Consider the following 26,643-nt stretch of genomic DNA (forward strand, 5'->3'; position numbering starts at 1 on the left):
CATGGCAAAGATCTGATCCTTCTGCTTGCGACAAGTGGTGACTCCTGTACCCAAATAGTCAATAAAGCTTCTGTGGGAGCACGGCTGAGTGTTATCTGTGCCACCCCTAGCAGACTGCTGGGGCTGGCCCATTGCACGAGCAACACCTTTGCCTGATCTCACGTGTGTATGCTTTGTGATCACTGAGTGAGTGACCATTAGGACATTTTCAGGTTTTTTTTGGCCAAACCACGTTAGATTTAGTTACTCAACCCACTGTTTCATATAGTTTTTTCCTGCTGCTTATGGGTAAATCCCGACTATACAAGTCAGAAGCATACAAACATCACAACGCCACCAGCATCATCTAAATGCAAAACAAATATTGCTTGAAACTATTTCTACCTTCCCCTATAAACATAAAACCAGTTTTAGGTGTGTGTGTGTGTGCTTTTCAGAACTCCGGAAGAGATGTCCCAGTGTTTTGGCTAAATTAGTTCACCAGCTAATGAGGACTTAATCACAAAATATGGCTATTTCTCTCCATTTATGTTTGCCTGATACACTGCCTGTATTCTTTCCTTAAGGAAAGGCAGTTATCACCTGTCCCTCTGCAGGCTCAGTATCCGGGTTATAGCGTAGAGGTGTGATCTTGTCAGACATTGGATGCCTCTCTCCTGCAGCAAGAGCCGAGCCATGCTTCATGTCTTCTCATGAGCCCAAGAGCAGGAAGGCACTGTTCTTCACACCCTTTGCATAAAGCTCCCGGGGCTTCTCTGAGTAATGAGCATCCCAGGACAGTCCTTGAGTACTGATAAGAGTCAAAGCTGTTTAGCATCTTCTAGCCTGTAAAAACAAATTTTAATTTAAGATAAAAGTTTTAAGGGATCTGGGACACGCAAGTCTACAGGGAGCCAGCAAGTTCTGTGGATGTTCTGCTCTTCTGACAACCCTGCTCCATACCTGGATGTGACAGACACAAAGGAAAAGGTAATTCCCTTTCATAGATGGAGTGGGGTTCCTCCCACTCTGTTTTGTCATCTGAAAAGGACTGGATGCCCCCTGAGCTGAGGTAAGCAGGGATGATTGCCACCTTTTTACTTCTGCACCTTGGCTGGTAGAGGAAGAGCTTGATCACTTGCTTCCTCATGTGGAAGAAAAGACCCTGTTTCACATTGCAGAAATCTTTTTATGAGGTTGTCAGGCCTTCATATCTCCCAGAGGGTAGTCAAGCTCTTAACAAAGGTGGAAATTTCTTTTTTAATAAAATACTGACTTCTACTTTAAAAAGCACTATAGGCTCAGAGAGAAATGACAAGCTTGAAAAATGTGAGCTGGTTCCTGGACAGAAATAGCTTCCCTCCCCTTTTTCCAGAAGAGGTGAATTACAACTGGATAAAAACATATTCAGGACATAACAAAGCATTAGCTGCCTGAGCTTAAGAAGAAAATGTCCTGCTTCACTATTCATCTCAGATTGGCTTCTTGCTTTGAAACAGAGTTTCAAAGAGTCAAGACCATGAATCTGAACTGCGGATGCAGGTCAAATGGCACATTTGTCCTTGCGTTTCAGTTACGACATTTCTTGGAAAAATAAATATAATAAATGCCAGTTGCAGTGTACAGGCAATACAGGCAAAAGATTATGCAAAGCAGATTCTCTTCCACATCTCAAAATCTGTGGGAAGTCATTATATAGAACACACTGATAAACTGTTTGCATACAAATAAACAATCAGAATTATTCTCCATATCTGCTTTTTTTTTTTTTTATCCTCCAGATTTTAAACCAGAACCATCTAATAATGTTATTTAAGAAAGTGAAGGAAAACAGCTGGTACAAATTATTATTGAACTACAGTCAGGCATGGATTTATGTTCCAATGTCTCCTGCTGATCTCTATTACCTTCTCATGGATGCATAGGAGGTTGCTGCCAATAGGGCCTCTGTTTATTTAGCTGTGTAATTCTAGAAGGTAGGTTTTCTGTACTCAGCTGTGGTTATAAACAAGAGACTGGCTTATTAGAACCCTGACTGTTTAATGGATGGACCAATTTTCCAACAGGACAAAAAAAAATCCTCATCTTCACTGGACTTCAGAAGAATCTCATATTGTTGAAATAACAGAACAATATTGACAATATTGTTGATATTTTTTATAGAATAATGTTTTTCACTACCATTCACTACTCATGTATGGTATCTTTTCTTGGTGCACTATATTCTTTCACATTTGATGTATTTTTTCTGTAAATTTTAATAAAGACAAAATTTTAGATAATACCATTATGCAACAAGCCAGACCACTCCATCTCAGCTTTATACTTTTCTCACAAAGTAACACGCTTACATTACCTATATATTCTGGGTTGGCTTTTTTAAAAAATTCTGAGATTACATGTTTGTCTATGCACAAAGCTATTTTGGATTATGGAACTGTGTTTCAGTGAAATTTCCATTGTGGATAATGCATGTATATTGCAAAGCCCTGAAATATTTGATTTAAGAGTGCTTATATGAGCCTGCTGGTCTATTATCAAAATATATTTTCCACTTCAAGCTTCACTTTAGGAAAGCTTCTGTTTGAAACAGTTTTGCCTGCTCTCATGGTAGCCTTAAAGTTTTGGATAATTTGATATATTTAGTATCCAATCCAATCCCTCCCTGAGGGGAAGAAAGGTCAGGAATGCAGCAGAGCTGACATCATGAAGCACATCCCTTGGAACCTGCAGGATCACTGAAGATGTCTTCAGCATCAATATGGTTTTCCAAGTATTTGCAAGTAATGATGTCAATGACACAGAATGGTCTGATCTGAGAAGCTCCATGCTGTAGCTAATTAGCTCCTGACAGTCTGCACTCTGCTATGCATACCCATGGGACTGGCACGCTACAGTGGTAAGAGCTGTTTTGCTGTTTCCCATGGCTGACTCTCTGGTTTTATTTATTTGCAAGATTTTATTAAAATCTTGAAGTCAGGGGACCTTGAGATAACCTCAGTTGCCATTTAAATCATGCCAAGGTGTAGCGATCAAGAATGTAGCAAACAGCTGGTGCACATACAAATGCAGCCTAAAGGCTAGGAAATCAAAGGAGTCCAATAAATCCAGTATTTAAAATAAAAAATAAAATTACAGCAGCATTGTTATCCATCAAATCTCTGGGGTGATAACACATCCCTCTGCTACTGTATATGCATTGTGTACACACAGGTGCTTCTGCACTACTATGCTGGTGATTCCACCATAAAATCCTGAATTGTCTGAGCAGAAAATAGCCATACTGAATATCAGCCTCGGGTAGAGCTATTCTGCTGGGGACAGAAGGTGCAGGAAACACAGGCAATGCAGTTCAAGCAGCCCAATTGCTTCTATAAATGAGAGCAAAATAATATTTTGCTCAGATTTTAAAAAAAACCCTGTGTAGCAGACCTTTTCTTGAAAAGACACAGTGCCTCCCTGCTTTGTAAGGGTTTTTGTCAGGGTGTCCTTCTTGGTTTTGATGTTTCCCTTTTTATGAGCTGAGTGAAAATTTTCCAGTTTTTGGCTGTTATAAACATTCTTCTAAAAATCTATTTCACATCCTTAGCAGAGTAAGCTGGCAACTAAAATCTGCAAAGATAATTATTCAGTACAGAGTGTGCCCCAGCACAGACTTGCTGGAGTGTATGGAGATTTCTTCCTGAACTTGTTCTTTGCAACTTCTAGCAGCTGAGCATGGCAACATGAGCTCTCTTGTGTCTCCAAGGGACTTCTGCATGCCATAGAGAGTGGGTGACACAAAGAAAGATCTTGATAAGATGAAGATGCCTCAAAGAGTCAAATGGAGACAGGGTTCAGAAGACAAAGAATCATAGAATCATCTGTGTTGGAAAATCATCAAGCCCAACCATTAATCTAACATAGCCAAGCCTACAACTAAACCATGTCCCTAAGTGTCACAATCTACACATTTCAAATACCTTCAGGGATGATCACTCAACCACTTCCCCAGGAAACCTTTTTCCAATGCTTGATAAACTTTTCAATAACAATTTTTTCCTAATATTAATTTCAAAGCTCCACTGGCACAACTTGAGGTTTTTTGAGAGCATAAAGAAAGAGTCAAATGTTGTATAAGGACCACAGATTCAACAGTCCTCAGGTTTAAGACTGGGGCAAAATTATCAGGTACCACAGAAAAGCATTAGAGATGAAAATACTTAATTTTGGTCTTGGGTTTGAGTCTTTTAAAAGGGATGGGCCTGCTGCCTTGCATATAGCAGCAAGGAGAAAATACACTAGGGAAAAGGTGCCAATTCTCTAAGCAGGACTGAGGTATTGTCCCTGAAAAGCCATCCGCAACAGGAGCATGACTTTAAAGATCTACTCTGAACACTGATGTTTGATTTGCTGCATTTCTAAATAAAAGTCTGCCTGAACAAGAGGACGGGAGGTGGGCTGCGACGCCCTTTACAGTGGCTGACTCCCCCACTGGTGAAGTTAATTTCAGCAAGTTATATTGCTGACTGATGAAGAACTTGACTGATTTCAACTGCTTTAAGGTGCAAAAGAAGCCATTTACAAACAAATAAAACAGGAAACATCACAGTACACCTGGCAGCTGCTGATAGGGAAGTTTTCCACAGCATCTGATGGGGGATTCTAAAAGTAAAACCTGTCACCAAAGGAAATTACACTGGAGGCAAAAACAGCCATCAGAGAGATTCTTACCTTCCAAGGACTGTATCTAGGCTTCATTTTGAGCAAGATGAGATCTGCTCTGATTCTACTTTTAGTTGAGCACAGGCAAAAAGTATTGATTGTCTTTTTTCTTTTCTTTTGTTCTTTTACATGAAAAAAAAAGAAAGTTGTTACAGAAGCCCATAAACAGCCACTCAAAGCACCTCGCCAAGACTCTGTAGGTGGTTTTAGTAATAAGCCCACATGTGCATACCAAATTAGTCTGTACCAGGCAACTCTAACTGTGCTGGCTTTTACTGTTCAAGTATTCAGTTTTAGGGACAACCTCTGGAAGGAGCCTTAATGGTGCAAAGCTTTCATTATTTTTTTTATGGCATTATGTAGAGACTTAGAAAAAATTGCCTGTGTTAGTGTCAAGTGCATTCTTAGCCTCATGCTAAGTGAATAATGGAAATATTGTTGTTCCTACAGGTGGGAAGTGGAAGGACAGCGAAATGAAACAAATACTCAGACACACAGAGGAGAGACATATTTGAGACTACACATTTCCAAGTACTGTGCTATCGACCTTAAATGAGTAGCTATACTTCATCTCAGGCTGTTGTACACTTTTATGGGTAAGCATATTCCTACCAGGAATTATTCTCTAATTTAAACCTCGTGCTGAGCACAGAGAAGCTCAGAGAAGCTCTAGTATGAGTAAGACACATGCCATTGCTACATGCATCAGTGGAGAGGCACACCAGTGGAGATTCCTTCCCCTCCTGAAAACAAAGCTGAAGTCTTCTAGTGTGATTTGTGTAGCTGTGTAATGGAAGGGGAAATTTTGTATTGCCTGCTGCATGATCAGCAACTGTTCTGTGGCAATGATAACTATTCCAATCAAACAGAAAGGGCAACTTTTTAATGCAGTTTAGCCCAAACAAGAAAATCAATACAGAGAGGACACAAATCATTATATTTATAATAATATTATATTCATAATTAAATTTATAATAGTCAAGAAATACTCATACAGCAGAGGAAAGTCATATTGGACAACTGTTCCAAGTTTTCCATGGTGCAACCATAAATCTATCTCATTAGGGCAGAAAACTACAGAGACTTGACCCTAAATTACCTAGCTATTCTACTTTCTGACCGACCTTGCTGGCAGGACACACTTTGCTGTCCAGCAGCTGAGCTAAACATTATGTACATCTGAGATGACATTTATCTCAAGGAAACTTGCCAGACATACTCGCAGATATAAATACTGTAACCTTTTACTTATTATTTCAAGAATACAAAGGTATTTTATTATACAAATAGACAAACTGGAGGGAATTCAAAGCAGAGGAACCTTTTCTTTTTCAAAGAATCTTTTTCAGAGATGGAAGGGAGGGAGAAGCTTGCAGTTTGCCTGAGTGAGGTTTGTCCTCTCATTCCTCCTCTGCACCATCTGTGCATCCACAGACTGCGCAGGCTGTGAGAATGAAGGAGAATGAGCAGAAAGTTACCTCATTGTTATCGGGCAGTATCCACCACAAGGAATCTCCTGGCTTTGACATAGCTGCTACACCCAGGGTCATTTTTACACCCACTTAAAGCTTACACTACTACTGAGACGGTGCACTCGAAACTGGTGCATTGTAAAAACAACCTCTGTGCTGGTTACATTTTGTGAGAGCTGTTGCTGAGCTCTGTGAGCACCCAACTTGTCGCAACAGAAATGTAAAGCTCTCCATCTACAATCCACCCTCCCACCTGCACCATGTCAAATCTCAGGAGGACAAAATAATAGTTTCCAAACTGTTGAAAGAGAAAAATTCAAAGCTGAAAAGAGATCTCTAAGAAAAAGAAGCAATCATTAGAAGTTGCAAAAGTAGGAGGAGAATATTTTCAAGAGGAATTATTAGGTAAAGCTTCCCAGAAATGAGATACAGTGAAAATCTCTGGCAGAAGGACCTTAGTCTGTGAAATTTAAAGCCAAACCAGTGAAAGCCCTCAACAGAGCAGCTTCTCAAACAACTGGGATACTCCCTAATGCTCCTGGCAGAGGAAAGTCAAACCTTTGTCTCACATTCCTTAATCTGCCAGTTGCTTCCTTCAGCAAAGGAGTCCACCTCTCCCCTTTACTACTCCAGGTACTATTAATGAATTTCTTCCAACACAGGAGTAGCTGACTGGAATATATTGATCCTCTCTTGCTTCTTGGCTGGCCAAGGTAGCTGCTGGGATATGCTGCTCTCCACTGCCTTTCCTTAGAAGTATGGGCACTACTTCTGATTTCTTCAGGGTTTCTCAGGCAGGGAGGTGATCAGGTCTGGGGACCAACACCCACAAACGCAGCTAAAGTGCCTAGAGCCTGGAACCTTTTGCCCCAGGGCTCTCACTGGCCTGTGACTGCTTGAGCTGGAAGGCCAAGCTGGTAGCAGGAGCAGGGAGAAGGACATTTATATTCTGTGGAGGCAGAGTGTATCTTCTATTGTCTAAATAGCACTGTTACACACCCTGTAAAAATTTTTGTATGAAGGGTGCAGAATATTGAGGTTTAATGGGTTGTGATTATTTTATGTGACTGCATCAGAAAAGGAAAATAGTTTATCAGTGTGCATGGGATTGTGTATTAATATTTTCATCAAAATCAGTTTTATTTTTCTAGCACAGGTTACTGGTGAGTTGTATATTAATTTTCAGGGCCTAAAAAAGGTGACTGGGAAATATATAACTGCTGCAAAATCCCCTTAAATTTGCTGCACTCTGGTCTGATCTCTCATTAGAAAACCTTTAGGAGTGTCCATTCTGAAAAAAAAAAAAAATTAAAAAACCCCCAAACCAGAAATCACCTAACCTACTTAGTAATTTGGCTCTGTTTAAGAAGAATATGATGGAAAAATAGCTGAATAGAAAAAAAAAAAAACAACAGACAACAGTGACCTAGAACCTAGGATGCCTTTGAAGGGAGAAGACAGTACCTTAGCTGATTTCACCCCCATAAAAATGCTGGGGTTTTTTGCCAGATCTAGGAGCTAACACACCACAGGATATAAAGAGCTAAGTCACCTGCACTTAGAAACAGAAGGGATGAAGGAGGGGAAAAAGCTTTAAACAAGATTTGAAGATTTCTCCCGTTTGAGGCACAAAGAGAGAAACACTTGATGAATTAGGGAGCAGGACTAACTGGTGAGACCCAAAGGCAAAACTGCTCAAGCAGTGGTTCCAGCCCAGCTGTAAGGCAAACCAGTTTTGATTAGGCTTTTCCAAAAAGTCGCACAAAATAAACTAATAAAGGGTGGCTAGCTGCAAGGAGGTGCTGGGATTGGGAACTAGGAGAGCTCCCCCTTCTTCATTCCTACATATGCATCCAGGGTGAGAGGTAATCTCATCAGAAATTGTGTAACTCTGCCCATAGGCTTCAAGGCAGGAAATGTAGGTGATCTGGTCCTTAGATGTTCTGTAGCACTTTACCGTCTTAGGATCCATTCTGAGGTTTTAAGAAAATTGGCAATGCCCTTGTTACCATCATCTGCCTTTTCATGGCTGGCCTGCTGAGCTATTCACAGTCAGCAGGAGGGGAAGTACCTCTTGGCTCTGTGTGAGAGCAGAGGTGCACGACTCAGTACTGGTTACATGGATGGTTAAAGGACTTGATGACGAGACTCAAAGGATACTCAGTGGGGCCATAGGAGGTCAAAAGAGTGTGTAAATCAGGAATCAGAGCAACCCACAGACAAAAAAAACAAGACAGTGGGAACAGAGCTTCCCTAGAAATATCCATTGCTTAAATTCTCTTCTTAATTTGCCTCACAGATAGAGAACAACAGCTCAAAACACCTCTGAACTCTTGTTGGGACTCCGCCTGCATTATGGTATTGAAGTTTGGCCTAGGAGTACAAAACAGAATGTATTTCTACTCCCACTCCTGACAAATCTAATATTGTGATTTGGTGGAAACCATAATAACTTGTATTGGATTTGCTTCTTAATATTGCATACTCCCTATTTTATATGCAATTTAGAACACAGAAATAATTGGTGTCAGCTATACTGGAACGTTAAATACTACTGAGATAGAAAACAAAACAAAAGGAGCAACAGAAAGTGTCCTTTTGCTGTAACTTTTGTAGTCAGTTGCTGCTATTCCTTCTATTTTGTGCATGAAAGGTGTTTCACCCCTTGCTGCCTTTCCTGGAAATATAATACTGTCTTTAGCTCCACAGCTGAGTAAAGTTTTGGTTCATCCTCTGTACATGGTATCACAACTGGTGCTTAACAGGGCAGGGCATTAAGCAGAGAAAAGGGATCAAAATGAGACAGCATCAGTTCAAGTTGAAATTCATAGTTTCAAGCAGGACAGGATAGAGACAGAACATCGAAAAAGGGAGCTCTACCGTGTCCTGTCTCCCCTGAGAGAAGGGATGTCTGCTCTGGTCCAGACATCCCACACTGCAGCAGTGTCAGCACCCTTTTGGTATAAACAGGGAGCCAAGTCCGCTGGTATCAATAAGCCAGTGATTTCAGGCTTCTGCAACATCGGAGGGGATTGCTCTCGATAGAGCGCGGTCAAAATGAGGGCAGAGTCAAGCACAATACATTTGCCTTGGCTGGAAGCAGAAACCAGACCTTCAGCATTTCATTCAAGCTACACAGGAAAATCCGCCAGTGCCGCCTATTGCAAAGGCATGGCACTCTGCAGGAATGAGACTGGGCATGCCTGCCAGGAGCCTTCAGGAGGATGCTCTCTCCCATTTACCAAGGCACTGCATCACCTTCCAGGCTGACCCCAGTCTCTGGCGGTATTTACAGAGGCACGGAGATGCGTCAAAGCCCGCTGGCAGAGGTTTAGCGTGCCCCCGTGGAGCCGGGGACAGGCGGGCGCGGACACGCCGACACACCGACACAGGGACACACGGACACGCGGACACACCGACACACGGACACGCGGACACACGGACACGCGCGCTGCGTGCGCGCCGCCCGCCGAGGCAAGGCCAGCCCCCAGCACCGGGGACATCCTGCTGCTGCTGGATTTTTCCAGCCGGAGCATCCTGCCGGCTCTGCCGTGATTTATGGAAAGCGGTTTCTGACGCGGGGCTTTTTCTATTACGCCAGGGACCCACGGACTGGAGGAGGCAAAGCTGCAGTCAGGGCAGGAGAAGTGAGGGAGAGGAAGAGGCGGGAGCAGAGGGACGCGGAGGAGTGGAGAGGACAGAGGGAGAAACAGGCACCGAGGCACTTCAGAGATGGGTGAGTTATAACTAAGAGAGCAGGAGGAAAGGCAGAGAAAGGAAGAGAAGGAGAGCCGTGGGCAAGGGAAAGGGAAGGGAAATAAGAGACTGAATCAGCTTCCAGAGGGCAAACTGCAGGAGAGGAATTCAGGGAACACCCCAGCATACCAAAAAGGACCTGCTCCGTCTGAATCTTCATCATGAGCACAAGGAAGGGCTTCCCCCTGCCACTGGGGCAAGGAGAGCAGGAGGAAAAGCAGAGTGACGGTTCTCCTGACCTGGAGCGACAGGAGTGTGAGATGGAGCTGAGGAACAAAGCTATTCTGCAACAAAAGAGGCGCCTCAAACAGGCCACCCAGTTTGTGCACAAGGACTCTGCTGATCTGCTGCCCCTGGATGGCTTGACAAGACTTGGCACCTCCAAGGATCTGGTGAGTCTGCTGGGACCCCCTTTGGGAGGGAGTCCTCCTAATAGCCTTCATTCCAGGTGGGAGCTGCTGTCAGGCTTTGTGAAAGGATCATAGCTTCAGCAAAAATGAAATTTCCCTTCAGGATCATCTAGGAGCAGGTCAAGAGAAAAGAATTAATCACTCATTTGCTTGCCTCCATCTTCTTGTGCCTCCCTCAGTAGAAATCAAACTGCTCAGGCAGACATAGACTAGAAAGACTCCCCAGAATCCAAATTTCTATTCACCCAGTACCTATATATGTTCATGTGACATGTATTTCCATGTGAGACATCTCTGAAAGCCCCATGTATTCCTGCATGATCCAGCTCAAAAGCAGAATGCTTCCTGGACTTGGCAGGGAGGGAAGTGTAATTCATGAAACTCTGAGAGACTTATGTTTGATCTTGTTACCTTTTCACATTTCTCTCTTCTCTGCACCCTCTGGATTTATGGAGGGGCGAGCAAAGATCAGGACTGCAAACCAAGCACACAGGCAGGTGCAGTGCCTGGCACTCTGGGTGACTCCTTTGGGGAGGAGGCACCAGAGCGAGGCTTGTGGGCATCTCCTTGTGGTGACGTGGATCAGGGAGCATCAGAGAGGGAGATCTGTTCCAGGAGTCTTGGCAGCCTGTGGTCTGGAAGGGCTTCCCCAAGGCTGGAAGCAGATTCCCACAGGATCTATTACTGGCTCAACTGCACACATATTCTCCTTGCTCTGGCAGTTTTGCTGTCCAACTTCTCTCCACTGTAAAGTTAAACTGCTCAAGGATGTGGAGGTCTAAACCATTTTCCCAAAAGAGGGCTCACATCTGGTTGTGATGGGGGCACAATCACTTGTTCCATCTGTGGCAATGGGTGTCATAAAAGATCTTGCCCCTCCCTGCAGTCTGTGCTTCCCTCAGACAATCACAGCAACACCACAGATGCTCTCGTGTGTGTGCCTCCAGTCTTCTCCCGGCTCCCGAGGCACGCAGTGGCATAGGGCCACACGTGTGTGGGACCAGCAGGTCCCTGGCACTCCAAGGAGCTAATCCTCCTTGCTAAAACCTTGGGGTGCAGTGGCTTGCAGATGAGGGGTCAGCGCCACGTTCCCGTGCAGGCACATCCTGCCGCTCCCGCCACCCTCCCTGCAGTAGCTGCTGGGATCCCTGGCATGGCAGGGTCAAGGGTGGCTCCTCCAAGTCCCCCTGAGCTGTCACCTCACGTTCTGCAGCCACACACACGGCTGTCAGCAGGGACTGGTGTGGACTGTCCCTCCGGCCCTGCACACAGTCATGGCTGGAGCGTGAGTGGCATCGCATCAGTGCTGGCTTAGCGAGGAGCAGGGACTCTCCTCCCCGTGGGGAAGGAGCTCTGGCCACACTGGAGCCCGGAGAGCCTGCAGCACTGCAGCTCAAACATCACCTCAGGAGCACAGCCAGACACGACCCTGGGCAGGGTATGGAGATGAGCCACTTCTGAGTCTTGTAGTGTGTGTTTGCTGACCCCAGCCGCAAAGGCAGGCAGGAACACATCTACCAGCTTTGCTTTGGGATTGACTCCTATCACCATGCCTCAAAGTGACAGCTGGCATCCTGAAGCCCCAAGGGGTTCCTTGAGCAAGATAGGCCCTGTCTAAATCACTTGCCACAAGCAGCTTTCCTGCTGGAATTAACCATTCCAGGCAGGAGAACTCGTCGTATGCCAACAGCGTTCAGTCACTGCAACCACTGCAAACTTCACATTTGGTCCATAACAGAATAGCTGAAACATTTTCACCGTGGACCTAGGGAGCACTGAATAAAGCATGATTTTTTTTTCTCACATGGACATTTTGCTCTGGTGTTAGAGAGCACAAAATAAAGTGTGGCTGCTGTGCCAAGTTTGCACATATAGTGCCATACCTGGGGTCAATGTGGTACCTCTGTTCCTGCTTTAACTTGGAGCAAAATAAGAACCAGGTCTTACATTTTCAAGAGGGATTCCAAGAGTTGTAGCAGTTCCTGCAACTTGATGGGACACTGTGATACTGCTACGATGTTTTGGGCACTAAAATCAGAGTCCAAAATACGCTTTTGGCTTATTTCTCTAGGCATTTCTCCAGTGCTATGAAAACCCTATCTCTTTTTCCTAAATTGATCTGGCTTTCTCCTGGAGGAGTGGAATACAAATCAAAGGAATGTACTGAAAATGAAGCAGCAGTAGGAAGTACCGGACAGTTTGATTTGGAGAGAGAGAAAAAAACACCCCTTACTTCTATAGCAGTTACACTGTGGAGAAAGTTTAATTAATTCCACAAAACAGGCGACAATTACAATTTACAATGCCAGAGACGCCAGCTGTGGCAGCTCCATGCCCTAAAATTAGAGCAGGGCCTCATATAATTTAAAATAAAATACCTGATTTCTTTTGCAGTCACAGGCTGTTACTTTTTGCCATTATTTTCTGTGTATTCTGGGTGTGCACTCAGCTTATGTAATGCATCCAGCAGTGCCTGTGACTTGATGGGACCATTATGTCTCCAATAATGAGTAATTATATATTTCTGTGGAGACCTCATATTTCCAGCTTTGCAACAAAAAGCATGATTTTTTTGTTTGTTTGTTTGGTTGTCTTTTTTTTTTGTTTTGTTTGTTTGTTTTTTAATGGCAAAATAAAAAATAAGTAGCTAGAAGAGCTAAAATATTCTGGAATTACCAAGAAGGTCTGAAGATCTAGCTTCTCACCTCCCAAAAATCAAGATCCCCAGCTCATACAAGGTCACTAATCATAGGAAGGTTTGGAGATTTCACTTTGGAGAACCTGAACCTTCCCTAAGTTGCACTGGGGATCTTCTTTGATCCCTCTAAGTGCTCTGGGAGGCCATCCTTTCCAGCTCCTGGCCACAACAATCACAACATCCTCCCTTACCATCCTCTAAATCTAATTGTTTCTGATCAGTCCAAGAGTTACAACAGTGTCTCCACTTGTGCATCTCACTGGTGAGAGAGAAGATAGGCAGGGCCCTGGGAATCTGCTCTTGAATCAGATGCCTCCAAAATCCCAAAGCTCAGCTAATCCCCACCAGCACCTGGCCTCTTCCCAACCTGAGTGACAAGAAGGGGACAGAGGTGGCAGCTGCAGAGGGCTTGCTTATTCTGTGGGAAAGGTTGCAGGAAGAGGGAATGGTCCTTTGCATGCCAGATTGTGAGAGGCAGGAGGGAGGATGGGAATTTGGAGACCTGCTGTTTGTTCCCTGCCCTTTTCCCATGGCCCAGATGTTAGCTGGCAGCCAAACTGGCACTGTGCTCAGAGTATTTAGGGAGCTAAGCACAACGGCCAGCTGTGCTGTGGGTCGGCACAGTAGGCTGGAAAAAAAATAGAAATAGAGGGATATTTTTACCCCACTTTTTCAACTGCTGCAGTGTTTCTTATGCAGCACGTGAACCATCTGACTCTCACCCCTTGAGTGGAAGGGAAACAGGCATGAGGGACTTGGCATCTTGCAAAGAGCAATGCTGAGTGTGACCAAAGAGCCAGTGACAGCCATCCTGCACTGACCACTGGGCAAGTCAGGGTGCTTCAAATTGCAGTTTGCACACTTCTCTGGCCTCATGTCTCTAGCCAGGCGTGAAGCTACTCCAAAACTCAAGTAACCTGTGGGGTTAATGCAGCCCAGCTCATTGGCAGGTTTGGTCTAGTTCAGGTGTTTGGCCAGCCCATCAACAAGATCCTGCATCAAACTGCTGCACCTCCTAGGAAACATTTTTTTCTTTCTCTTTAGAAAGATAAAAGCAACAGTTTCAGCTGTAGCACATTAACCCCTTTAGATTGTTTGCCTTTCTTCAAACAGGCAGTTGTTGCTGGGAATGCCACGGCCAGCTCAGAGCAGCTGCTCCTGCAGCAGAGCCTGGAGAGTACATGGAGGAAGGACAAAGCTACCTCCAGCAGGAACCTGTTTCACTGGTGTTGCCCATTGTTGATTCAGTAGCTGTGCAGGGAGTGGATAGATCAATACTGGGCAAAATCTAGAGCATCTGATAGTGGGGAGCAGAGACTGAAAGGTGTGAATGTGCCTGGTGGGACGTCAGCACACATCCAGCAGGCAGTGCATTGCATTATGCTGAACAGGAATGAGACTCTCCAGTGCATGGTTAGCTGAAGGAACAAATATGTGTGGGGAGAGCATGCATCAGGCATATTCTTCTCCTCCAGTAATTGCATCCCAGTAATTGCATGCCTGTCACAGACATCCCAACACTTTAACACCAAATTAGTGGCTACAGAAAAAAAATCTTGGGATTTAAAGCAAGTTCTTTTGGTTAAGTATGTCTTTCATCAGGACGATCAGCTGGGGCAAGCATTTGCAACCTGCATCCCTGAGCTAGTAAATGTCCTTGTCCTTAGCTCCATACTTAGCTGGGATTTCTCTTTCTTTGTGATGGAGACAGCAGCCTCATAGTGTGGTCCAGCGGCGCCTCTTGGAAGGCAACCTGAACAAGCTGCGGGGCGAGGCCAAGGGTCAGTCTGCACGGGTTCAATCTCCGCTGGCAAAAGACCAGGATGAAAAGATGGAAAAGGGAGAGGACAGGAGAAAAGAGACTTCACCCCTGCTAATACAGTGCCAGGTAAGGCAACAACACAGTGCTGCTGATTTCACAGTGATGGCAAATCCTCAGATTTCCAGCTGCCCCCCTTCCAAGTGCCATGCTGAGTTATAAACTGAAAAGCCAGCTGCAGCCAAAGAGAAGAGATTTCATGCATGGCCTCTCCTAGAGTCTGGATGCAGATTTTCCAAAAGCCAGAGGAAAGCTTTTCTGCTACATGCCTTCTAGTTGCCCATATTTGAAGATAACTTGCCTTAATCACATCTCCTTCCTTTGAAGGCCAGCCTTCCCATGATATGAGGTATTTTATAATTGCACATAGAAGCAAGGAATGTCTCCTTATCACTTGAAGACAGGTGCCTCAAGCTGATTTACATTTAACTAATGCCAGTCTAGTCTGATTCTCTCAGGTGTCAAAGGACCTCCTCAGAAAGTGGCTAACTGTGCTCCAAATTAGCACAACTGTGTCTCTTGATGGAAGCAGTATTTTTAGATCCCTTTTCTTCTTATATCCTCCTATGCAGCAGAGCACACTACTCCCTGACCCCTGCAGTTAAAGAAAGCACATCCAAAAGCTGTGGCACATGAAACAGGGCTGGATGGTTAGAACTGCACAGTAACATGCAGATATGAGACTCATCAATACACAGACCTGTTGTACAAAACCCATTTTAAAGCTGGTTTTAGTTCAGTTATCTGTCCTAAAGAATGTCTCCCATATCCGAGTGTAAAGGCTACACTTCCAAGAAAAACATACACACCTTTGAAAAGCCGTTAATTCATTTGGCACAAGAAATTATGGTAGAAACACAGCCTGGTAGCAAGTTTCTGAAAGGCTTAGACTAGGATCTTATCTCAGTACCTAGCAAAGCCACTGTCTGGTTTGTTTTGCAGCCTTTACTGCCGCAGTTAGGTATGCTTTACCCTGCTTTTTATTTTAATATAGCTGGGTTAACATGACCACACTTGGGGACAGACTAATAGGATGAATGGCTCTCAGTGTAATTTCTCCAATTACTTGGAGCCTGTTTTTGAGCAAATAAAGGTGATTCTTTTTCTTTAATAGCCTCTCCTTATTGTTCTCCAAGAGGAAATGTAGTGTTAAAGGGTAGGGTTTTTGCCAGGCTTGCACACTGAACAGGGACAGGCATGTACAGGTATTGTATCCCAGGGGCAGTAGCTAAGTCAGTGTTACAGTCCACCAGTCATTCCCTTTTGTGTTTCTAATGGACTGAACCCCAGCTGTCACCCACATTTTATTTTCCCTCAGAGAGAAAGGTTAATGAGCATCACAAACAAGGAAATAGGTCTAATGCTCCACGTAACACTCCCTGAATTCTGCACAGGCATTTCTTTCTTTTTCTGCCCTTCTTAGGAGCCAGTCACTGTTTGTCATACTTGATCTTACACTGAAGGAAGGGAAGCTCTCCTCCCCTTCTTTTTGTCTTGCTGTTTTTGATGTTCACATTTGTGGACTTCAAAAAGCCTCTCCTGTCAGTAACAGAGCTGTGGCAGGAAATAGGACTCAGGCTGCCAGTTCATTTGAACCAGGGAGGTGAGCTGATACCTTTTGGATATCTGCTTGATTATAGTGCAGTTTTTATTAGAAATGGAGCACAGCCCCGGAGAAGTCTTTTTTTCCCCTGACTCCTGAGAAAAATCTGCCATTTACACATGCAAGTATGCTGAAAATCTCAAAGTGGTAGCAAATACATCACCTGATTTATAACTGAACCTGACCAGGGAATAAATCCAAATATATGTAGACTTCAGTGATACTGATCCTGAATGGAGATTCGGACAGTGTTTTCACTCCAACAGGTTTTAGTTGCCTTATGTCTAAGGCCTTTTAAGTCTCAGAGATCACAGACAGACCTAGTCTATAATATAATATAATATAATATAACATAATATAATATAATATAATATAATATAATATAATATAATATAATATAATATAATATGTCATTCACCCTACTGTTTGCTTAGGTGGGTTGCCCAGATGGTACTTTAGCAGAATTGCCCCTTTTTGTGACAGTTTTTGTAAAGCACTTTGGAAAGCTAGTCACAACTGGCAACTGCAACATAAAATCAAGCTGTTGGTTCTTGTGGTGGGGCTTGTCTCTTGTTGACTTGGAAATAGATGCTGAAAGATTTCACTGCTGTAGAAGGCCAGTTTTCCTCTACACCAAAGCAACCTGGGATTGATCAGTCTTTTGTTTGCGAAAGCAGCTTCTTGACTTTGGAACTGACATAATTTCAGAAATCCTAGCTCTTTATAAATAGTGATCCTTACTGATCCCCTCTCCCCTCTTTCTTGGAAATTCCCATAATTGAAATTTAGATAAAAAAATGAAGATTACTGGTAGTAACAGACTGAAAAATTCTGGAGTGGGGATGATAGTGAGTAAAGTGAGGAAAAGTCCCCCTAGTCCAAGATGCCTTGCAGTGCTTATGAGCTGCCTGCATTGTATTTATGGTATGATGGACCAAGGATTTTCCTCGGGGTCCTGGTGAGTTCTCTAGGGAAATGGTTAGTGGTGAAGAGCTGTTTACACTCAATGAGATTAAATGTTGCTTTCTACAGAATAATCACTGTCCTGTTATATCCTATCAAGTCTCTAACATGCAGATTTCCCAGCCTGCTCTGAAGCAAAATTCAGTAATCTGCCTAGTGATACAGCTTAGGCTTATTACAACAACAGCAGCTCATGCGTCTCAAGTCTGCTGCTCCCAAGTGATTCCTTACAAATTGCTCTCCATGCTCCAGGTCTTGTTTCTGAGTAGAGAGGATGTGGAGGCAGATGTCTGGCATGCACCTGCACTCTGTGCTTTATCTTGCCTCTCTACTTAGTCTGGCCATAGCCTTTTCAGGCAGGGCTGATGTGTCAGGGAGGACCAGGCAGCACAGACATTGCATTTCTAAAATCAGAAGGGAGATATTTTGCCACAGAATCACAAAATGGTTTGGGCTGAAAGGGACACTGTGGGTATTGTCTGTTTGCAGCTTCCAGTATTTCTCACAGGAGCTGTTTTCTTCTTTCTCATTATAACTACTCACAGACAGCACATTTTTGAAAATTAAATCTTGGAAATACTGGATGTAGCTCTCTGTGATGACTAATAATCATAAACAGGCTCAAATAAGAAATCAGGAAATTGAGACAATTTCCTTGACCGTGCTGGTGCTGCACTGAGTCCCTCATAACTGTGCTGATCTGCTTAAGGTGATCAAGCATTTAAACTTGTCGGAACTGAGCATAAGACTAGAGAAGTGGCAGGTCTGTAAAAAATAAGTAGTTCATGTCACAGAGTGCCATAGTGGATGGAAGAGAAGGAATCACAGGAAAAACACAAACGATAGTAGGAATCAATGAGCCTCTCAAAAGGAAAATTTTGGGGATGGATTTTTTTTGGTGGGTTTTTTTTGGGGGGTGGTGGTGAAAGACAGCCTTGAAGAGCTAGGCCATCAAGAACAGGTATGATTACTCACTGTAGGTAAAGATATATTTTGTAGATGACAGTTACTCCATCTTTTCCAGTTCCTTTACTTTTCCTTTGTTTTTTTTTTTTTTTTTCTGAACCTAATTCTTACTGATGTCCTTGATGACCCTATGTTTTCAGAACCCAAAAATAGATGTGACCTGCTATTACTTCATCACCTCAAGACTGCCATTAAGGACCTCTCTGCAGAGGGCACAGAAAACAGATGGCAACCACATCTCTTTTTCCATTTCATGTTCAAAGGGGTAAAGAAACGAAATGAGCAAGGCACTGGGAACTATTCCAACAAAATCATGCACAGTTACTTGGGTGCAGGGCACATTCTCCCCCTTTGCTAAATGCCACCAGCTGTGACTACTGTAGTGTCATGTCTTATATCCTTAAAGAGCTATACAGGAGCATGATGTAAGCCCTACAGAAAATAGTAACCTCTTGATTAGGTTGTGTCTTGGATTCAGAAGTCACAAAGATTTCCCAGTTATCTTGGGAACTGCCTTAAATTCAAGCTCATTTCAGATGTGTTTGTCCTGGGTGCTCCTGCTTCTCCTTCAGACTTCTCCCTCTGGCAGCTTTTCTATTGAGAGCAAACGTTTAGCTCTGGGACATTGTTCCCTGCAACACCAGAGAAATGGAGAGATGAAACCCAGAAAAACTAGCACATGCTTGTATTCCTTTAGAAACTTTTGCATATTACTTACTGCTCTGCTAACAAAGTCCATGTGGGTTTTATGAACAAATTCTCTAACTGAGCATCTCTTGAATGGAATACTGTTAAGTTAAAGTCACTAAGGTAAGTGTCTAGGCAATCAAATACAAATTAAGGAAGACAAATTCAAAAATAAGTATTTGAGAGTGATTTGCAGAGCACTGGGGAAACTAACATTGTCTTGGATGAACCTTCTGCCTTCTGACTACTGCCTAAAACACCACATCCTGGTTATGTTGCTCAGAAAGTCCAAGTGTCCAACACTGTTGGTGGAGCCAATATGCCTACTTTGAGCCTACAGTAATTATCTGTTGTTGTTTTTTCTAGTGTCAAGGTCAGGTATTGAAAGCGACTGTTAACACTGGGTGTCTACCAAACCTCATCTCCAAAAGGTGTTTCAACCAGCTGGGGTAAGTCTTTGCACAGTATTAAAGGAGGGATGGCTCAAGGAAAAACTGGCAACAACACAGGCACTTTGGATTCCCGGCCCCAGTGATAATTACTGGCAATTTTGCATGTGCACATTGCTGTTTAGGAGAAGATGCAGAGGGTGGGCTACAGGGAAAGCCATTACAGCACTGGCAAAATTATATGCAGGCCCCAGACTGAGGCAGAGCTATGCAATTCTGTCTGCATGTATTGCAAGGAAAAGCTGCCCAGCTGGTGGCTGGTGGTGAGGTTTTGCTTGTTGAATCTGCCTCCAGACATACTGTATGAAAAAGGTTCCCCCTCTTGCAGACCTGTTCCCAGTGAGACCTAGAACTGCCGTCAGTGAGAAGTCCTGGTTGTCCTCCAATTCCTCTGCTTGAGGCAATAACACCTCTTGTGTCCCACAGGCTGGAAGAAGTGTCTGCCATGGACTGTGGAGAGCTCTCTCTTCCCATCCCCAGTGTTGTTGGCCGAGTAGAACATATGGAATTGCAATTTGGCCAGGAGACAGTGTTGTGCTCAGCACTGGTTGTAGGTGAGAGTGCCAGCCCCTCCTCTCCCTTGTTTCTCCTGTGTCCCTCTTGCCCTGCCAAGAGCATTTAAAGTACCTTTGGGAAAAGCATATCATGGTAGAAGGTTGGTGATGTGGCCACCTCCACTGCAGGCCAACATCACCATACACAGCAAATACTCTCAACGCAACCAAAGGCGAAGGGCATAGGAAGGGTACAGAGAAGACAGAAGACACTGAAAATAGGGAGATATAAGATGGTTTTTCAGCCTTAACTAAAGATGTGAAAATTTCTCATTTCGATTCTAAAATGGACCTTCCATAAATTTCTGCAAATGGCTGATTAATCCTCTGGTGCCTCATGTTCTCCTATGGAATAGGCACTTGTATGTCTGGCTGGATGGAAGTCATCAAAGTAACAGAGGGTACAGTTCATCTCCTAGAGTGCTTCTGTGTGTGCTCCTCTGCCTCTGCTGCAGGGAGCATCCTGAAAGAACCAGGAAGCCCCAGAGTGCTGAGTGTCCTTCAGTGTCCTGAAGCAGGACCCTTTGAAGGAAGGAGCCATAGGCCAGCAGGCACTGAGGCAGACCCAGAAAACAGCAGAAAGGCTGCATGTTCTGCATTTACATCAAGCTGTGAATATGCTGAAAACAACATGGTTGTCCTTTATTCCCTGTGTTCTTTCTCCCTATTAGTCTTCCAGCTTTATCTTCTTGTTGTAATCTGTTTCCCCAACTTCAATGAGTCCTGTTTATCTTCCAAGGCCTCCCTTGCTCCCTCTTTTTATGAACATTCTTCCCACATTCCTAAGTTACCTAGAAAGAGCTTCCTCCTCTTACATACTCCAGCTTGCTTTTCTTTCCTGGTTTCCACTCTGCCTGTTCTTGTCCTTTATGTAGAATCTGTATTAATACCAGCACAGGTGAATTTACCCTATAGCTACTACCTCCTACCCATTTTGTTGGCTCTACATTTTCCCATGCTTGTTCTCCCCTTGATTCATCTGCCTTCTGACTTTTGTCCTTCCCTTACACAGCCCATAGTAAGTTTTATGGGATCACACAAGCCCCTTCTGATATCTCATATTAAGTTTCAAACAATCACAACCCCCTCAAATTTATCTCACAGTAGTCATGATAATAATGGTTTCCTTATCAGCTGTGAAGTTCATTTTGACCATCTTCAGGACTGTGCCTAAAAAGCTCCTTTAAAGGCTCATCAGTGAGTGGCAGAAGAGAGAGCTTTATTATTGTCACTGTTACCATCTGCTTGTTAATGTTAGTGTGTTTAACTCTCTCTCTTTGCTATTTTTTATCTGCTTTATACTGAAGAGACTATAACCATAAAAATTTATGAATCAGATGTTCTTGTATTTCATATCCTTTTACAGGAGAGACACACTTTCTTTAATGAGGCAATATTACATAGTCGAAAGCCTGATCATTCTCTTCTCTATTCTCAGATGATGAAATGCTGGAATTTTGCATTGGCCTCCAGACTCTGTTGTCTCTCAAGGTAAGGAACAGCTCCTTGCTTATTGCAGGCCTCCTCTCAGGAAGCTCTCCAAGATGTAGCTGTTGTAAGCATCAGACTTACTTAATGTCCAGGTCTCTCAGGGCAATGCTTATTGCACAGCTGCCTGACTGGGTGCAGTATGCTCTGAGTCACTGATGCCTTTCCAGCCTTTCTTAAAGGTTTTAAGAAAGAAAGCACTCAGTAGGGTACAATCACACCTCCCATTCTCTGTATTCCTGACCATACAAGTAGCAAGCAGTAAGAGGAAACTGAAGAGGAGACAAGAAGAGGCAGGAGTTAGACCCATGCTGTCCTTTGAAGGCGGATGAGAACAAGCTCTGCCCTTGCTTTAAGCCAAATGAAGCTGTATGATCACATTCAGTGTCCAGCACTTGCTGGCCATGAGTGGGAAGAGTCCTCTCCTTTTGTCAGCTTGGCTCAGGGTCAGTGCTCTGCTGAGCCTGGCTCCTGGGTGGCTCAAGATATGGCTGCAGCAAGCTGGCTCCTGCCTGTTACACATTTGTGGCCACATGCCAGGCTCATAAAACAGGAAAAACAATGGGTTGGATGGCTGAGTGATGTGAGGACATCAGCTCAGAGAAGGTCATAGGAGGAAGGGATGGAAATGGCCCTGTGAAGGGTTTGGAGATTAATCCCATTGCAGGGAACTGGAGCAAGGAGGCAGCATGTGGAATAGGGAAGGAAAACTGTAAGGTCTCTACAAACCCAGAGAGGTGTTACACATTTTCCCCAGTCATAGACATCATGAGGTTTACTGTCTGAAATGTCCAGCAAGTAATTGTCTTTCTCTTTCTTTAGTGTTGCATCGACTTGGAGGAAGGAGTCCTGAAATTTAAAGCACTGAGTCAGGAGTTGCCTTTTCTACATGCCTCTGAAGAGCCTGGTCAGTGACTGGCTGCATTCCCTGTGTCTGGAGACTTGCTGCCAGGAGAAGAGAGATGAGGGTGAGGCTCCCATGCCCCTAACCTTGCTGAGTTCTAGGCTGAGGTATTCAATGGGGAGTAAGAAAAATGCAAGTGGGTGCTGGAAGCTGTCACTGGGAGTGCCTCGAGATACCCCTCCTTTCAGTGGACCCTCTTGCTTGTCCTGATGTGCCAAGTGGGCATTTTGTTCTTGTTCTGCTATTTGGCCCTAGTCATTCCAATTTCTGGTTCTGTAATAAATTTATGCTACTCTTCTAATGACTTTACAATACACTCTGTTCACAAGAGAGTCTCTGTGAACAGTCTCCAGTTGTTCTATTGTCATCAGAACAGCATTTCCTCCAAAGACCACCACAAATATTTCCCTTCTTGTTGCCTCAATGCCAGCATACACCAGTCCTGTTCCTTTGTTGGAAGGGCTCTGTTCCCTTTGCCTGTACTCTGGGAAGCTGGATTTTGCTGCTTTCTTTTTCTCAAAGCAGAACAGAAGTATTTTCTTGGGAAAACTTTGTGGCAAAAAGAGTTTTAGAGTTCTCAGTTCCAAGAAACCTTTGCAGAAATGCTTTGCAGACACCTAAAGCACTGACAGGGGCTTGGGCTTTGCCATTGCATCCCTGGGCACTAAGCTATAACATATGAATGGCAATGCTTACCATCTCTTGGTGTTATACCCTGTAACCAGACTTGCATACCCTGTTCTTCTGGTCAGGCCACTCCTCTCTGCACTCCAGCTGTTAGAGCTGCACCCCTGTTCCCTCTGCTGCTTCATCAGGGATCCTGCCACTCAGTTTAAATGCCAGAATGAATTACACCACCAAGTCTTCTGCTCTGTCAGCTCCTTTCTTGCAACTTGAAATCCGGTGTTTAAACACATCATCAGCCTCAAGTCCTGGCATCACACAGCCCATCAACTTTGCTTCTCTTGCACAAAATGAGAACTTGTAGTATCAGCTCAGGCTAGAGAACTGTCAACTCATCTGGAATGTTAAAGGTGATTATTAAGTCTCTTAACAATTAGGTTTATTTAATTTCATTTTTTTCTTTTCAATTTCCATCCTAAAGCATAGCTGTATTAAAAATACATAATCTATTCTTAACTAGCTCTAGGAAAAATGCACTAGATCAGGGCTTGTTCCATGCCTCATGGCTACTGATTCACTATCCAAACTGCAAAATGTACCTTTATCTACCCTTAAAATGCTGTTTTTTTGGGTATCCCAAAATGACAACCCCATTTTGTCTATTTTCCTGGATTAAACACTGCTGACTCTCTTTCTTTTTTATGTAACTGGTCATTGTCCCTGTTGTGCTTCTCGAAAAATGTGTGTATGCATTTTTTCCCTTTTTTTTTTTTTTTTTTGGTTAGTTCTTTTCTCTACAGCTGTACACTGTAGTTTAACACATGCTAAGGACATCAGAGTAAGGTCTGGCTGATACGATTTGCAATTCACTTACCAGAGATAGTTGGCATGACTGACATCTGCTGCTCCTACAAGGAGCGTCAGATTTTTACTTTTAGTCATCCTATCTTGCAGCTTCTGATACATTCCTTGACTTCTTTACCACTCTTCTACTTGTGCATCTGACTAGTTCTGCTGCATGAACTGCTTTCCATGAATCTCCTGAGTGACACCAACAGTTCTCTCATTTAGTCAGGAAAACATGCCTACTCAATGAGCCCATCTTCCAAAATAGCAGTAATTCCTTCTGGACTTGTATTACTTGCATGCCTGACTGGCTTCTCAAACCCAGGGATCTATACAGCTCACGCTTGTACTCAACAATCTTGTATTCTAGCTGCAGTCTATGTGATACCCAGTCCAATTCTGATGACAAAATCTTGCTTGTGACAGACAAAACACCTGTATCTATATGCATCAACTCACCCGGTTTCCAGCTCTCATTGGCCTCTAAAAGCAGCATGTAGAACAAGGGCAAATAATCTATACATACAGAGACCATGTCCATTACAAATCTTACTAAGTTCTATGATCCTTTAAAAAAGAATTCTAAAACACAACCCAAAATCTGACTTTAGCCCTAACCCAAACAATAAACCCTAACAATAACCTTAAATCCAAGATGTAGGGCACTCCATCCTAATCCTAAATTTAACCTCTAAAACACTCTAAAACTTAATTTTAATTATAACACCTAAATCAAATCACCACCCCCTAACAATAAAACTTAACATTAAACATAACCCCCTAAATTTGACACTGTAATCCCAACATTTACCACCTGACTTTAAACTCAAACCAGAAACCTAATAATAAAGACATTAACTAATTTCAAAACCCAACCATAAACCCCAACCCTAAACTGTAAACATTAAGCTAACCCTTGCCCCTAAACCTAAACTCCAAGGCCTAAACCCTAACTCTAAACCCCAAGCCATATACCAAAACCTAACCCCTAACCCCAACTCTAAACATAAGCCTAACTGTACACCTAGCCACCACCACCTAGCCTTATCTGATGGCTTTTGTCATTTCCCACAAGGGGCTCTGCTTCCCTCCAGCGTGTCCCAGGGCTTTTGCTGAGTCTTGCTTTGCCCTGAAAGGGGCCCTGCTGCCTTTCAGAGTGTCCCAGGGCTTTTGCTGGGCTTTGCTGGTGCCCACAAGTGCATGGGTAGGGGAGGGCCACCAGCAGCTGTTAAGTCCTGGCCATTTCCCTGTGAAAGCAGTGCCTGGTGTCTGTTTTGCAGCTGGGCCCTAGCAAGGGCAAGGGTGTAGATGAGTAGGAGCCTTCAGACTGAAGCCAAAAGGACTATTTCCAATTATTTAAAAAGTGTTGGTTCCTACAGGAAACTGCCATGACTTTGAGTTGACAATTATGTTTTGACTACTGCCTGTCAATTGCAGCCCTGCAGATACCTGTACACTAGCTGCTGCTGGAATTCACCAGGTGCTGTTCCTAATGTCTTTCTTGAAATAACTGCTTTTGCTCACATTCAGAACATACCCCAGCCTTTCTGAAGGCTTTCTGTGGTTCACATGCCTCATATCCTAAACCACTAGCAGTTTGGACTCCTCTGTGAATTAATGTGCTACAGTAGGTGAAAAACTCCAGCTCTATCTATTCCTCTCGTCTCTGCTTAATGTCTCCTTCTTTGCATCCTCCTTTCCTCCCACTCACACTGGTGAGTAAAAAATTTCATTCAAAAAGGAATTATTTCATCTTTAGAGAATGCTTTTAACACTTGCCTTGTACCCTGGTTGCTAATACACTCGCACAGTGTGCCACAATCTTGCCAGCCTTTCCTCTTTATTGTAAACAACTGCATGTATAAATTCTCAGTCACAGAGAAGATGTTTCCAAGAAAGCACTAAAGTAGTGTGAGTTCTTTTCTCAGCTCTGAAATCAACTCCAGGGCAGAAGACATGCTCTCTACCTTCATCCTGTCCATGTCAGTTGAACACACAGATCCACTCAGAAGAAGTCTCTTTTGTCCAGATATTGAGGAACCTGTTGCCAATTATCCTGGAACTTCCCCACCAAGCTTTGCTGCAGGCAGAGCTTCCAGAAAAAAACCCCATTTATATGACTAAATAAGAACTACAGGTCATGATGCCATGGCAGACATCTCACTTCAACCCATTCACTAAATCACAGTTGTCAAATCCTACAGGGTCAGTAGCTGCTTTTCTCACCAACATAGCTCCTGATGCCAAGTTACTTGGCATAAAATGACACACTGTTACTGCACTAGATGCATGCATTCTGAATTCTAGCCCAAAGATAATTTTCTTCTTCCAAAGCATTTTTGTGTCATTACATCTGAAGCACAGCCTCCATTGTGAAAGAAAAGTTTTTGCTTTAAAACGTGACTGTAAAACAGAACTTAAACGATCTCAAAGAAGCCAACTCAACTCCCGTCTGCAAACACGGTAATTTTGAAGTCTTCCAATATTGGTGAGCACAGTAAATAATTTTTGAGTGGCCTGGCAAGGCTGAAGACTGTCTTAATTGTAGTTTCTCTTGGAAAAGCCTATTTTACAGATACATTTTCCTACTCCCAATTCTAGTAATCTCTATTGCTTTTAGGGGATAAAGGGAACAAAGTAATAATTTAAAGGTCTTTTTCACTGAAGATCAAAGAACTCTAACACTTGCATAGAGAAAGCAGAAGTTCAGTACAAACGGCT

At 43.5% G+C, this 26,643-nt stretch overlaps 1 protein-coding gene across 1 annotated transcript; it reads left to right on the forward strand.

Annotated features, from left to right (window-relative positions):
• The first annotated feature begins 10,072 nt into the window (after positions 1–10,072).
• NRIP2 (nuclear receptor interacting protein 2) lies at positions 10,073–22,463 on the forward strand. Its single transcript, XM_062513683.1, has 6 exons — positions 10,073–10,303; positions 14,731–14,907; positions 19,424–19,506; positions 19,933–20,060; positions 21,499–21,551; positions 22,371–22,463. Exons 1-6 carry the CDS (start codon positions 10,073–10,075, stop codon positions 22,461–22,463), a joined length of 765 nt encoding a protein of 254 aa, XP_062369667.1.
• The last annotated feature ends 4,180 nt before the right edge of the window (positions 22,464–26,643 follow it).

This window comes from Cinclus cinclus, chromosome 2, assembly GCF_963662255.1.
Source record: "Cinclus cinclus chromosome 2, bCinCin1.1, whole genome shotgun sequence".
Lineage (NCBI taxonomy): Eukaryota > Metazoa > Chordata > Aves > Passeriformes > Cinclidae > Cinclus > Cinclus cinclus.